Genomic DNA, 14,931 nt, shown 5'->3' with positions numbered 1-14,931 from the left:
GTTATTTGGAAATCTTACTCTTGAGGAAATGGAAGGAGAAAATGGGACCAAGTCAGAGATTTATCTCTGGTTACAACTAACCCATCACAAGAGCAACAGTGTGCTCCCCAGGCAGATCAGATCTCTTTCAGTGCATTTACAAGGGAAGCCTACATCTTCTTCCTGCTTAAAAGAACCTTCAGAAGTTAATTCACACCTACATCCTTAAGACACATCTGTTACACAGGAAAAAGGGCTTATCAATAGAAACTTGGCTTTTGCAGAGACCTAGCTATACAGGAAAGTGAAAATGTCGATTAGCTCCCTGCACTTCTAGAACTTGAATAAGCAGTAAAACTTCACAACCTACAAATCTGTGCTCAAGTTCCTCACTTTTCTAATCATATGTAGACTACACACTCTGCAGAGCAGATATCTTGGTTGGTCCCAGAAAGAGGAGACATCTCTCATGAAGTTGAATCCTGACCTGATTATAGTTTGAAGATTACAGAGTGCTTTCCAGGGTCAGAATACAACTGGAAACTATCAAAACAGCCAAAGAACAGGACAAAATCAACCAAACAACATTAGTAGATCTTAATGATGTGCAGCTGTAATAATGAGCCAAGACATTTAAGCAATACAACAGTGTACTACAGGGACATTCTGCGCTAAAGAAAAATTAACTGCTTCAAAAATGCCGAGTCCTACTCATCAAGGCTAATGGTATAACCTCATCTGCAGTGCAAGACTCTCTGCTAGTCCTTAGATGAACTCCAGCTTTCTCTCCCAAATGCCAAGTTGATGACAAGTAGCCTTGGATCTCTCTTTCAAATCTAATTACTGTTAAACCAAGGTGAACTGACCGAAATGAAGAAGCAAGAGAGGCACCAGGTCGTACAGACTGCATTCTGATCAACTTACTTCACCAAACAAATGGGTACATATTTAATCCCAAATACAAAACAGGATGAAGAAGGAAACAGGGAAATTAGCAATGAACTTACAGCCAAAGAGCTACCTTTTTAACTGAAATGAGAAATTGCCAAAGTAAAGAACATGTATGTTACCAAAGAACCAGAGACCATTACTACTATTACTCTTTCCTGTCCATTAAACATACTATGATAAACATTTTTTGTACATTATAATTTCAGATGAAAACGACGAGGAGCAAATGCGTGGATCAGAAAATAAAAGGGGTTGAGCTGAGCTGCATATATTTATCCCTTGATGACAGACAAGACTGCAGTAGTTCATTAGCTCTCACCATCAAGGAAGAAACAGAGCATTTCTATTAAATATTACAAAGTATTTCAGCCCCACACATAACATCTTGTAATTTCTGGCTTCTTGAGATCACAAGGTCACTAAAAACCACTTGGCCACAGTCCAACCTTCCAGTCATGGAAAGTTTCTGATTTTACTAAGAGACTTTATAGTGATGAGCAATTATGTCCTGTGTTTCAATTACACAGAGAGAGCAATTAGGATTTGATGTGATTTAAGAATACTCTGTTTCTCTGGTCTTCTGACTTTGAAAAAAACAAACAGATAGGCAGATGAGCAGCAGCTGTTAGAACAAAAATTTCCACAGACAGCTTGATTTGTTTTCATGCTTTAAAATATTACCTGTGACTGAACAACTGCATTAGGAAATTCAAATCGCTTCTTGATGTCATCCAACATTTTGGTTCTGTCATATGACACTGTCAAATTTCACCCTACAAGAGATATTAAAAAAATATACTTAGGATTAGGAAGGACAGCATACTATTTTTTACACCCTCTTGATTCCCATTGCCCTCCAATTTATGTTGTATTTAACGACACATGCAAGCATTACAGCATTTTCTTCCCCCTCTGAAGTCTACCATATCACTTTGTCTTTTGGGTTTGAACCCAAGAAATTGTGAATACTCATTGGTCCTGCACAAAGAATGGATTACAGACATTTCTTAAAGCTGCAACACATATACTATTCTATATGGCACAGCATATGTGTAGTCTGAGAGCATTTTAAGTATATATCACTGAACCGAAAATAAGAGAGGTCAAAAAGAATGTTCACAGTCTCACAAATATTATTTAAAATGCAAAATTATCCACAAACTTTATATAATTTCATGCAAAACCAGAAGTAAAACAAACAAAAGACTAACCTGTGAGACTGAAAATGTTAATTGTAGTTAGGGGCTGGAACACTTGAAGTGAAAACCTTCTCTGTAAGTTGGACTATGCAGGTACTCACAAGCACATGTGAACCTACATTTAAGAGAAATCAGAAGTCAGTTTATTGCCCACCAATGAAACTGATGGCCATGGCAAATACTCAAATATTTTTATATATGAGTTTATAGTAAACTCACCTCCAGTGCCTTGGAATGGCTTGCTCAAAAAAACAAAAAAGTAGTACTTGTTGAAAACCTAAGCATAATCCTTTGCAATAAGCACTGAGTAAATATATACATGCAAAATACTCAAATTTCAAGACCTGCTATCAGTGTGGTACATTCAGAATCTTGCCACTGACTTTAAAAAAAAAAGATGGAATTAAAGCCTGGATACAAGCAACACAGCATGTGCCACAAAAATACCATTTGTGGCAGGAAAACTCAAAATTAATGGCTACATTAATAGATCAGTGAACATAAATTCCTCACAGTTAAGCAGTGAGGTATTGCCAAATACTTGTGGATTACATGTCTGAAAATGCAGGAGGGAAAATAACCAACACTGATGCTGGTATGCTATGTATAGTTTTAGAATAGATGTTATGGCATTTTGAGACAATAGGTGTCCATATAATAAATGAATACTCAAACTAGAGCTGATAGCTTGCTTTTAAAAATTTTAAATATTGCTACAGCAAACAATTCCAGATGTACCTAGATCTCTTAAGCATGGGTAAGATATATCTAGATAGATCAGCCTATCTGTATACATAAACCCAAGCCCCCTCATTTCTACCCACGAAGCAGAAAAATGAGGTAAGGCTCCTTCCTGGATAGTTTTGGCATGAACACACTGGAATTATATTGTATCTCTCATCAGGTAATTTTTTTTTTACCTACATTAAAAGGAAAAACTACTACAGAGAATCATTACAAGCACAGAACTTACTTTCAATGTAAGCACAAATCAGCTCTTCCAAATAGACTAGAAGTCTGTTGCCCTTGAATCAGACACAAATCCTAAATTTCTATCAATCTAAACTAAACATCCACAGGATAGATACAATGCAACAGCTGTATCAGTGCAATTAAATTAAATACTACCTAAACAGTTCCTCAGTCTTCAGCATTCACCCTTAGCAAAGGTAACAGCGTATCCATATGGAATGTCCATAAAGTTTACAGGATACATGAATAATCAAGGCTGGCAGAGACCTAAAGATGCTTTTTTTTTCAACCTTCCATTCAAAGGAAGTTCAGTCATGTAGTCAGACCAGGTTGCTCAAAGCTTTGCTCCAGTTTGGCTTTGAAAACCTCTCAAGATCAGGGAAGGCACCACTTTACTGAGCTGTCCTGATCAACAAAAGCTTTTTCTCCATCACTAACCTTTAGCTCTTTTTTCCAAGAACTCCAGAGAAGTGCCTGGCTATGCCTTCTTTCATCCCCTCCCACTGGTGTCAGGGCTGCTATTGGCTAGCACTATTCAGCTGTCCCTTTTCCCAGCTGAACGGTCCTAGAAACCACAGCCTCTCCTCACAGGGAAAGGGCCCCAGCCCCATTACCTCCGTGATCTCTGCTGAATTCACTCACTATTTCTCCCTACACAAGGATCCAGAACTGGGCATGTCAATATGAGATCTAAGTGTTGAGTGTAGGCGGACAGATCGCACCCAGTCAGAGCTCTGCCACACATCCTAGGGCAATGCCTGCCAGGGCCTACGGCCACCACAGAACTACTCCCCAGCCCATCCCTAAGTGGTGGGCCAAGACAGGGCATTTGTCATTGCTGAAATTCCTCAGGTTTCTATCACCTGTTCTTCTAGTCCATGCAGAGGGCAGCCCTGCCAGCAGAAACACATCCTACCTTTGATACAGGAACAGTGGGGGAGACAGTGTTGAAAACCTTGTTGAAGAGGAAGTAAATGACACTTACTCCTCCACTCGACTGCAAACCCAATTATTATTCATTAAAGACAATCATGTGGGTCAGGCATAATTTTTCCTTGGTAAATCCATATCCATGTGTATTATTCCTAGTAAGAATCATTGAATCAGACAGTTTTAGAACAAAATTTCCAGAGTTCATGTAGTCCAATCCTCTCATCAAAACTGGTCTGAATCTTCCTCTCTACCAAATCCAGTGGAGTCCTGAAAACCCACAAGGATGGAAGCGGCGGAGTCACCACCCCTGGAAGTATTCAAGAAATGACTGGATGTGGGACTTTGGGCTATCGTTTAGCTGAAATTGTGTTTTTCAGTTAAATGCTGGACTTGATGATCTTGAAAGTCTTTTTCAACCTCTACGATTCTAAGACTGTGGGTCCCTTCCACCTCAGGACATTCCGTGATACACCATTAACCACACACTTAAAAACCATCCACCCCAAAACCATCCACACAGACACGCAAGATAAAGAAAGAAAAAAAACAAGGTATTGGAAAGGGACCTCAGCTTGCTTACCCAACTTAGTCAATGTAAGCCATAAGCATCTGTGTAACCTTAAGCTTGCCTTACTGCAAGCCAGCCAAAAAGTTTTTCTATCACTGCCCCTCAACTGGAAAAGGGGTAAAAATATGATTAAGGGCTTATGACATAATGAGAGAAGATCAATCAGCAATTACTGTTATAGGGAAAACTGACTCAAGCCAAGGAAATTTATTTTTACCAATGAAAACTGAGTAGAATAAAAGGAAATATAAAAAGATTTAGAAACACATTCCCCCCACCTTTCCTTCCTTCTGGGGTCAACTTCACTCACTACAACTTCTCTACCTCTTCCCCATAAATGGAGTAGGGGATCAGGAAATAAGGTCACAGTCACACTTTTCCCAGCTGCAGCATGGGATCCCAACAACAGTCTGCAGTTCTTCATTAACTGCTCCAGCATGGGTCCCTTCTATGGGCTACAGGTGTTCAGGAACAGACTGCTCAATTGTGGATCCTAAGTCTTGCCAGAAAACTTGTTTCAGCATGGGTTCCTGCCTCCATGGTCCCACTGGTCCTTTCAGAAGCCTGTTCCAGCATGGCTTCCTCTCCATGGAGTGACAGTCTCCTTTGGGCATCCAACCAGTCTAGCAGGGGTTCTCCACTGGCTGCATGTGGACACCTGCTTCACCATGGACTTCCATGGGCTGCAACACGCACGGGCTACTTTACCACGGTCTTCACCATGGGCTGCAGAGCAATCTCTGCTCCAGCATCCGGAGCGTCTCCTCTCCCGCCTTCTGCACCTTGGTGTCCGCAGGGCGGTTTCTCTCATGTTCTCACTTCTCTCCTTGGGCTGCTGTTGTGTAGCAGTTTTTCACCTTCTTAAACTTGTTATCCCTGAGGTGCTGCCACCATCCCTGATGGGCTTGGCCCCGGCCAGTGGCCGGTCCATTTGGAGCCAGCTGGCATTGGCTCTGCCAGACATGAGGAAAGGTTTTGGCAGCTTCTCCCAGAGGCCACCCCTGTAACCTTTCTGCTACCACATCCTTGCCACGCAAATCTAATAAAGCATCCTAACACTAGGAGGGACAAGCATTGCTAATTCACGTGAACCACAGAGAGGCTGTCACTGCATTATACTTCTGGATCTAGTCCAGTTCTCCAGAAGCATCTCTGTCAAGGTAAGTTAAGCCACGTAACAGAAAAACAGCGCAGGGAGCACCGAGACCACATTTCTCGCCTGCGGGCTCAGAGCCATTGGCTCCTTTTAAGGACTCTCGATTCAAACTGGTGTTCCTACCAGGCCAGGAGTGAGAACACCTGCACACACCCTTACGGCTTGCGTGCGACACAGGCAAACATCTCAGAGCTACCAGCTTTCAACAAAAACGTAAAACAACCAACACCCCCTCACACAGGGCAGCAGCGGCGGCTGCCTTTACTTCGCTGCCGTCCTGCCGCCGCGGATCGCTCCCGCCGCCCGCCCCGCGCTCCCCGGGGCCCCCCCCCTCACCTCGGCCGGGCCGGGCCGGGCCGGGCTCGCTGCGCCTCCGCCACGGCCGCGCCGCCGCCCGCAACCGGCCGCGCACAGCGCGCATGCGCGGCGCCTGGCGCAGGCGCAGCGGCGGCGGGGTGTGAGGGGCCGCGGCAGCGCCGGTGCGCAGCTCTTCATCGGCTTCGGAATTAGAGCAGGGCCAGTGTCGTCCGCCTCCTAAATGCTTCGGCAGGCAGTCATCAGCAAGCTGCAGGCACATCGGGAAGACCCTGGACGTGAAGAATAAATGATGTTCTGGTTGCTGCAGGTCGCCACGTAATCACAGAATCACTTAGGTTGGAAAACACCTCTAAGAATATCAAGGGTGCAGCTTTCTCAAAGACAAAAGAAGAGTTTAAACCCAGTTCTGATGTATTTTTGTAACTGCTATGCTACTAACTGGTAACCACACATCCGTACGTGTATTCTCAGTTAAGGTTGTTCGTTTAATACAAAACAGCACTTCTGTTCCCTAACATCAAAGCAACACACACCTTCTGCGAGGCATGTATAAGAATGCCTCTCAGTGAAAATATCTTCGAAAAAACCAGAAATATTCTGAAAGGAATTTGTTTTAAAATGGTTGGGTTATTCTCTAAGGTTAGATTATTCTCTCTCAAGGTTATCTTCTCTGAGTTGGTTTGAGCTGAAAGTAGTGGAATGCTGACAAATAAGAAACAAAAGGAAATGTAGAAAAGTCTGTCTAGTATTTCTTCAGTTTTTTGCATTTAAAAAGATCACTAATACATTGTTTTCAGTTTCACCAGCTAAAGCTGTAGGCAGTTTATGGTATCCAAAGAGCCCTTCCACTGCCTGCATTGAATTGGTGGAAACACATGCACTCCCACTTCCAAGAGGGACTAAAAGCCCAGAAGTGACTCACTGTATTCTCTTGAGCTGCCTACAAGTGTACAATACAAAGGGAAGATCAGTCAGATCCCAGAGAACGTGTGGACTTGCTTGCTTTATCCATGACCTCTCTGCAGCAACTGTTTTCAAGCAGCACATACACGTGTTTGTGACATGGCTTTTGCTCAGTGCACTCGGGCCAAGATGGGCTCCCATGTCTGCCTGATGCTGAAGCATCATGAGGAAAAAGGACCTGTAGGAGCTTTCACAAGGATGTATTTCAGTCCATCTCTAAGGTGGTGACATGAATCCAAAGGAAGTGTTTAGTCTCCTCTGCCCATTCCATGCTTTCTGCTTCATCGAAGAACATCTTGCCATTGACAGGTTGGTTTGTTGACGTTTTGTGCTTAGTAGTCAGCTATGAAGGCACCATCCCTCCACCCATGCAGAACTTCCATGGACTTCGACGCAAATCCAGTGTGAGGGCAGAACTGAGACAAAAGTCCCTGTTTTGTATCCTCACAGAGTATTGAGATGAGATGAACAAGAGTGGAAATTGCTTAACTCTTGCCAGGGAGAACTCTGCAACTCACAAGATTAGGCTTGAAATGCCATACTGAATTTTATCCTGTGGGAATTCGTAGATAAAAACTCCCTTTGTATTAGTGCAAGCAAAGCCCCTGGCATTTTTGACTGCCTGTACAGAACTTTTCATTTTATAATTGCCAGGTTGCAGAGTTTGCTTGACAGGTGAAGCATATCTCAGCAGCATCTCATCCAGAGAAACTTCTCCATGTTGTGCTCTAGACATGGGAGCCTTAGTTACGAGTACAATTCCAAGTGTGCTACTGCCCAACTGAGCATTTGCCAAAATGGCTTTCAATTTGGTGCAAACTGCAATAAGATCTCCTGAGATTAAAGGAGCACATAGCAATTTATTTTGGTGCAGACCATTCTGGGTGTGTTGACACTGTGAAGAATCTTGCTTTGACAGCAGAGGTTTCATGCTTGGTGTGAGAATATCAGGGGTATCGCATCCTTTCTATGGATTACTTGACTGTGAGGTGTAATTTCTAGCACTGTTTCTAAGCCCTGAGTTTCATGCAGGTCATCTAAGGACATTGAGGTGTGAGAGCACTGAGTGCATGTAACAGGAATGCTCTCACAAAGGGCTCTTGGTAGCTCCAGAGACTCAGCTGTGTCTTGAGATGAGACAAAAGGAAGCCATCTCATCTTTGTGAAATCATTTACTGTCCTATGGTCTCAATCTGTTTTAATAACGTATTTTTCTATGCTGGTATCTCAGAAGCAGGAAAAAAGCAGAAGATATCTCTTAAAGGACATACTTAAATTTGCAGATACTGCTGTTGATTGCCTTTCAACTTGCAAGGCTTATAGAGCCTGGCTGTGAAACTGAGGTATGTTTTCTGTAGTGGCCTGAAGTGGTGTCCCCAGCTTTCAAGGTCTTCCATTAAAGCAGGAGAAATACTTGGGGGTTCTGAAGGTAGCATCAGTGTTGAGGTTTTTACTGGGTTTGATTCAGAGCAGTTCATATGTGCTGCAGATTGTGCTGAAAAATTATTTCCCTAGAAAATTTTTGAAATCAGTTTTTCCTTTTGAAAGAAATTTGACAAATTTGGGATGTGTCTCCAACACAATTTCCCGCTGGTCTTAATGTGGCCTATTTGTTATATAAAAAATAATAAAAATAGAATTCAGCTAGCTTGTATTGAGCTACCAAATAGCATTTCCACATTCCAGTTTGTGTGATAAGAGTCCTTGAAAAGATCAGCAAATCTGTGAAAACTGCCCTGTTCTCTGGCTTGTGAATTTTCTTCCAGGAAAAGAACTAGGCAGGAGTCCTTGTGTCCAGTTACGCCTTTTCTACGATATTCTAAGTTGTTTTATTATGGGACAATGTAATCCTATGAGGGGTTATGCACGGTAATGCTCTTCAAGAAATGCCAGAAGGTTCTCTTAGCAGAATTTGTAATGTGCTGTGAAGTCTCCCAGTGAAGGTTACTATGCAAATTAAAATCATACAGTAATAGCACTGATAATGGCCTAATCTGCATATCTCATTTCTTACATGGAATTTTATCCAAACCAGAAAGCAATTCTGGCTTTAATCATGAAGCAGAGGAATAACAAAAGTTCCAGTTAAGAATATATTGCAGAAATCAATAGCAGCAAAACCTACCACTATTGAAATATATTTATTTTAAATCTCTTGAGCCTGATAATTAAATACGGTTTTAGCAAATGGACCTGCCTAGTCAGCTAAGTCTTTAGCCATTACAACTAAAAAGGCTCATCTAACATGCATTCAACTTTCAATGCAGCTGCTTTTGTTCCAAACAGTAGTCAGCTATGAAGGGCCATCACCCTACCCATGCAGAGCTTCTGTGGACTTCGACGCAAATCCAGTGTGAGGGCAGAACTGAGAAAAGGGTCTCTGATTTGTATCCTCACTGGGTATTGAGATGAATAAGAGTGGAAGTTGCTTAACTCTTGCCAGGGAGAACTCTGCAACTCACAAGATTAGGCTTGAAATGCCATACTGAAGTTTATTCTGTAGGAGTTCATAGATAAAAAAACCTCTCTTTGTATTAGTGCAAGCAAAGCCCCTGGCTTTTTTGACTGTCTGTACTGCACTTGCTTTACTGGGTAATGTAGGAAATTTGAGGCATATTTCTGGCAAAGATATTTGCTAGCACTGTTAGAAACTGTTTCAGTTTCCCATTGATTGTATCGAGTGGCAGAGAATTTTCAAAGAGATAGAAGAATTTTTGGCATCAGTTTTCACTCTCAGGGTCATGGATCCTACAAAGCCCTTTAATTTATATGTTCATGAATGAAAATAAATAGCTAGTGGAGTGATAACACTGAAATTTGGACCTCACCAGAGACTGGTTTCATACTACTCTGTACAACTAGACCTGATTTTATTAAAGCAGTGGCAACAATTACGATATTAGAAAGAAGTCACCCCCTTGTTGTGGAATACACTGTAACAAATTTATGTCCCACACAAGGCAGAAATACTTTTGAAACCTTATTGCCAGGATGTGCACATGAGTACAAATGGATCCTTCGAGTGCTGGATAATACAACTTAGGAAAGGTACAGTGGGGCCAAACATCACTAGTATGAGCAGGTGATGAACACTTGCAGTAAACTGCAGGCAGACGTAACTGTTGTTCCTTTGCACAATCCAGATGTAACTTTGTAGGTGGTTAACCTTCATACTCTCATGGGCAGCAATGAACGAGATACAGTGTTAACAGCCAAGGACGAGTGATAGAAGCTGAGCCTCACTAGACTCCAAAATAACAAACTGCATTCTGCTTTCATTTACATGGTGCAGCACAGTGAAGGAGGACTCAAGGAATGAAGTTAAGGATGTGATTTAGATTGTTTTATGCTTCCACTTTTTTTCTTTAAATGGATGTTAGCTAATGTCACAAGACTACGAGAAGACTGCTCAGGAGTGACTAAAATACATGAGTATTCCAATTGTTGTCACTGAGATTACAAGACTATTCATTTGTTTAAATTTACTCAGTGTGTGTTTGCAAGTTGTGATGTGACTTTAGCAAGACCAGGGACACGATCATCTCCTTACTGCTGAGGCTGCACCTTGAATCTTGTGTTCAGTTTTGGGCCCCTCCTTCCTTACAGAACAGACATTATGCCACAGCATGTATCTGGAGGAGGAGAGCAAAGCTGGTGGAGCGTCTGGAGGACAAAATACACAAGTAGCACTTGAGGAAGCTGGGGTTGTTTAGCCTGGAGACAATGAGCCTGAGGGGAGAATGTATCTCTTTCTAGAACCCCCCTGAAAGACTTGCAAGGCTCCTGGCATTCTTTTTCGTAAGAATCATTGCACCTTTTTACCCTGGCACTCACCAACTTCTCAAGGAGAAGTCTCTCAAGGATTTCCTTGAGGTGAGGATGCAAGGGCAGAACACTGATGAATGATGTGATGGGAAACTATTGCTCTTGCTCTATGTTTATATATATGTACATACAGTATTTATTTTCTACACATGCAGACACATATATTTGTATGTATTTGCAATCTGAAGCAGATAAAATGTATAGTTTTGGTTAGTTTAATGCTGTCTGAGGAACAGATAAATGGAGAATGGGTGAGGCAGCAAAGCATTGAAAGGTGGAAATTGCAGTAAATCAGGATAGCATGCTTTTTGCATTTGTATCTTCTGGAAAGCTGGGAACTTTGTACTGGAAATTGTAAATATATATGCAAAAATGTCTGGAATTGATGACACATGGTGATGAAAAATATTCTGATAGGAAATTCATTGTTCATTGAGGGATGCCTGCCATTAGGAGAAGTGTAAATGAAGTACACCTGCTTACTAGTAAAATCTATTTAATTCAGTGGACCACACAGAGCTTATATGGAAGGGCATCTGAATTCTGAATGGCAAGTCAGAATATACTGGCTGCAGATTTATCAATCTCCTTGTAGCAGCTGGCAAAACATGTCCAGCCGTCTTAATTCTATTTTGTGCCCCTCTATGACTTCATAAAAATTACTTCTGGCTTCCTTACTATGCTGTGATTACTGGCTGACTCCTGTATGTTGAGCAATCATGTTTTACAGCTTTCTCATATGTGAAAGTTGCTATTTCTGATTCATATGATTTTTGTTTAGATTTCTGAAATGTGCCTATCAAGCTCCTAAGCTTGATATCAAGCCAGACTTCTGAAAATATATATGTAATATATTCCTTAAACTTTGCAATGTTCTCTCAAATGTCACCTCTGTAAAATAATTTTTCATTGATTGTTGAACTAGCTGTGTATTTTGGTTTCTCTGTTCTCCAATACTCCTTTTGCTTACATGCTTTTTTCTAATTTTTTTTTTATTATTATATTTTTTTCAGGGCCAAACTTTCTTCTCACTGTGTTTAACTGCTTTCAACCATTATGCCTTATCTGATTTTTTCCTGGTAAAATAATTTAGTTCTTTACTTCAATTTGCCATCCATAAAGTTGGAGTAAAACTACTTCCTGAATCAGTGAGGGCATAATCATGGATTCATTAAAGATGAGGACCGCTAAGACCCAGTGGCTATATGAGTACTTATCACTGATTTAAAAATCTGGTTTTCACTAGAAGTTTTTCACCAAGGTAATGTTAAGCCATTTCAGATTCTCACTCATTTATAGTGATACTGGGAATAAAGAAGATTTGGCTAGTTTATGGCTTTCACAATGAAAGTGTGAGGATAGTATAGTCTTGTACCTTTCCGATACTCTTGTAATGAAGCTATAGAATAACATAAGTATTCCATGACCAAGACATGGTGGTCATCTTATGCCTAAATTCCTGAATTAGATAATAGTCAACTTATAGTGTTAACTAATGGTAACTAATAGTGTATACTGGGTTTGCATGGCCAGGTTTTGGTAGTGGAGGGTACAGGGATTGCTCTTGTGAGAAGCTCCTGGAAGCTTCCTCCATGTTTGGCAGAGCCAAAGCCAGCCAAGATGGACGTGCCACTGGCCAAGATCAGGCTGATTAAAAATGATGGTAACATCTCTGTGATAACAGATTTAAAAGGAAAATGGAAGTCATTGTGCAGATATAACTGCAGCCAGGGAAGATCCAAGTGAGAACTTGTGAGAGGAACAACTCTGCAGACACCAAGGTCACTGCAGAAGGAGGTGCTGGAGCTGGGATTCCCCTGCAGCCCGTGGTGCAGACCATGGTGAAGCAGCTGCAGCCCATGGAGGATCACAGGCATGCAGAGATCCACCTAAAGCCTCTGCAGGAGATCCACACCTGAGCAGGGGGTGCCTGGCAGGAGGCTGGGACCCCGTGGGAAGCCTGTGCTGGGGCAGGCTCCTGGCAGGGACCTGCAGACCTGGGGAGAGAGGAGCCCACACCAGAGCAGCTTTCCTGGGAGGACTTGTGATCCATGGGGGACCCAGGCTGGAGCAGCCTGTCCTTGAAGGACTCCACCCCGTGGAAGAGTGACCCACGCTGCAGCAGTCTGTGAGGGACTTACCCATGGGATGGGGACGTCCCACTTACCCATGGACTTCTCACACTGGAGAAGTTAATGGAGAAGTGTCTCCTGTGGGAGACACCCCACACTGGAGCAAGGGAAGGAGTCCCCTTCCTGAGCAGTGGGAGAAAGAACATGTGATGAACTGACCATAACCCCTGTTCCCTGTCTCCATGGGCTGCTGGGGAGAAGGAGGTAGAACTGGGAAGGAGGGAAGAGTGGAAATAACTTGCTTTTAAGGTCTTACTTTACTTCTCATTATCCTGCTCTGATTTTGTTAGTAATAAATTCAGTTAATATCTTAATTCAAGCCTGTTTCATTCATAACAATATTTCATGAGTAGTATTTCTCTATCCCTATCTCAACCTATGAACCCTCTGTTGTATTTTCTCTCCCTTGTCCAGCTGCAGAGGAAAGTGAGAGAGAGAAGTTGGCGAGTGCCTGGCATACAGACAAGGTCAATCCATGACAGTGTTTTTGGTGCCGTGACTTGGATTCAAATGGGGGTTGCTGCCACCACAAGAACCTGACACAAAGTGAAGATGGTCACATAATTGTTTTATAGTTGACTGATTGCTAATGGGGTGATTTCCTGTCAGGCCAGAAACTGAGAACACTGATTTCAGTGAAGTTACTCCCTAATATCTCCCTTGCACATGTGATCAGACTGTCCTGGCTATGGCTGGGGAAATCCAAAACGTGTTTTCTGAACTTAGTCATTACACAGCTGTAAACAGAATAGAGAATTTGACTTTAGCAGCATTTCCTTTAGGGGCACCAACATTGTGAGGAAATAAACCTCTAAACACTTCCTTTTAGGTCTTTCATGAAGAATTCACTTTCAATGAATTTCCTTATGTGACCCTAGAGACCACAAAAAAAAAACCAAACCAACAAAAACAAAACAAAACAAAACAAAACAAAACAAAACAAAACAAAAAAAAACAACCCAACAAAAAAAACCCAAACCAACCAAAAAAAACCCACAAAAAAACCCCCCTTCTATACTGTAATATTGTGCATAGACAAGGTCTCTTTTTACATTTATCTTCTGTTGTTATTACTATGTTCCTTTGAGGTGACCAGTGGTGAATTAGAAACTGTTTTATGTTGTGTTCTAAATCACACAGCCCTTGATCTTCTAGATCTTTCCTATTGGTAAGAGGTTTTATATGTTTCTATCTGAAGTGCTTATTTTCAATTTGATTTGTGGTTAGAAATTAACAAGCCAATAAAACCTCAAAACAGGCACATTTGGCTCAGGCTGCTTGGCATTTGTTCATCCTATGTAACTAACCAAAGAAAGCCAATCCAGATATAGTATTCTACCATTAGATCCTGACAGCCAGAGTGGCATTACAAGGAAACTTAGACATACTCCTTGTTGCATGTGTAAGATCAGCTGTAGGCTTGTTTTAACTTTCTGGCTCTGGTTGAGGCCATTGTAATCAATATCTAGCTTGGATCAAGATTGGCTATGATTTTTTTTTATATTTTCTGCATAAGAAAAGATCTCAAATATAGAGAAATTCAGACTGATGATACATTTAAAATGCACAGTGGTTTCACTTATAGCCAGTAATATCAGCTTTTTCAGTTTATTGCGTATTTTGAAATATTTGAAAACAAGGCCTATTTAAGAATCAGTCAGACTTGGGTCACAAAATTTAAACTTCAAACAGAAATTTAAAACAGCTGTGTTTAAAATATTGAAGACAAATGTATCCAAATTAGCTGGGAAACAGTCTTCTTTTTTGTGACATAAGACATATCTGCTTTGTGTAAGAAAATACAGAAAGGCAGCATTTCCTTTCAGTCGTGTGTGGAATCACCAACAGTACAGCTATGAAATACAGCTCCTGTTAGGTCAGATGCAATGCTGCACTAACACATCTACACTCTATACACAGCTGTATACTGAGCAG

The 14,931-nt window shown here is 41.6% G+C and overlaps 1 protein-coding gene across 1 annotated transcript in view; it reads right to left on the bottom strand.

Annotated features, from left to right (window-relative positions):
• Positions 1-6,184, bottom strand: part of FOCAD (focadhesin) — an 88,714-nt gene extending 82,530 nt beyond the window's left edge. The window contains exons 1-3 of the mRNA XM_064405765.1: positions 6,095-6,184; positions 2,142-2,244; positions 1,612-1,703 (exon numbers count right to left, since the gene is read on the bottom strand). Of these exons, the coding sequence (XP_064261835.1) occupies positions 1,612-1,668 (57 nt within the window). The 5' untranslated portion in view covers positions 1,669-1,703; positions 2,142-2,244; positions 6,095-6,184. The remainder of the gene's footprint in view (positions 1-1,611; positions 1,704-2,141; positions 2,245-6,094) is intronic.
• Positions 6,185-14,931: the final 8,747 nt, after the last annotated feature.

The sequence above is a fragment of the Passer domesticus genome, chromosome Z (genome assembly GCF_036417665.1).
Source record: "Passer domesticus isolate bPasDom1 chromosome Z, bPasDom1.hap1, whole genome shotgun sequence".
Lineage (NCBI taxonomy): Eukaryota > Metazoa > Chordata > Aves > Passeriformes > Passeridae > Passer > Passer domesticus.
Note: the sequence above shows the minus strand (reverse complement) of the source record. Positions and strands in the feature narration are given on the sequence as shown.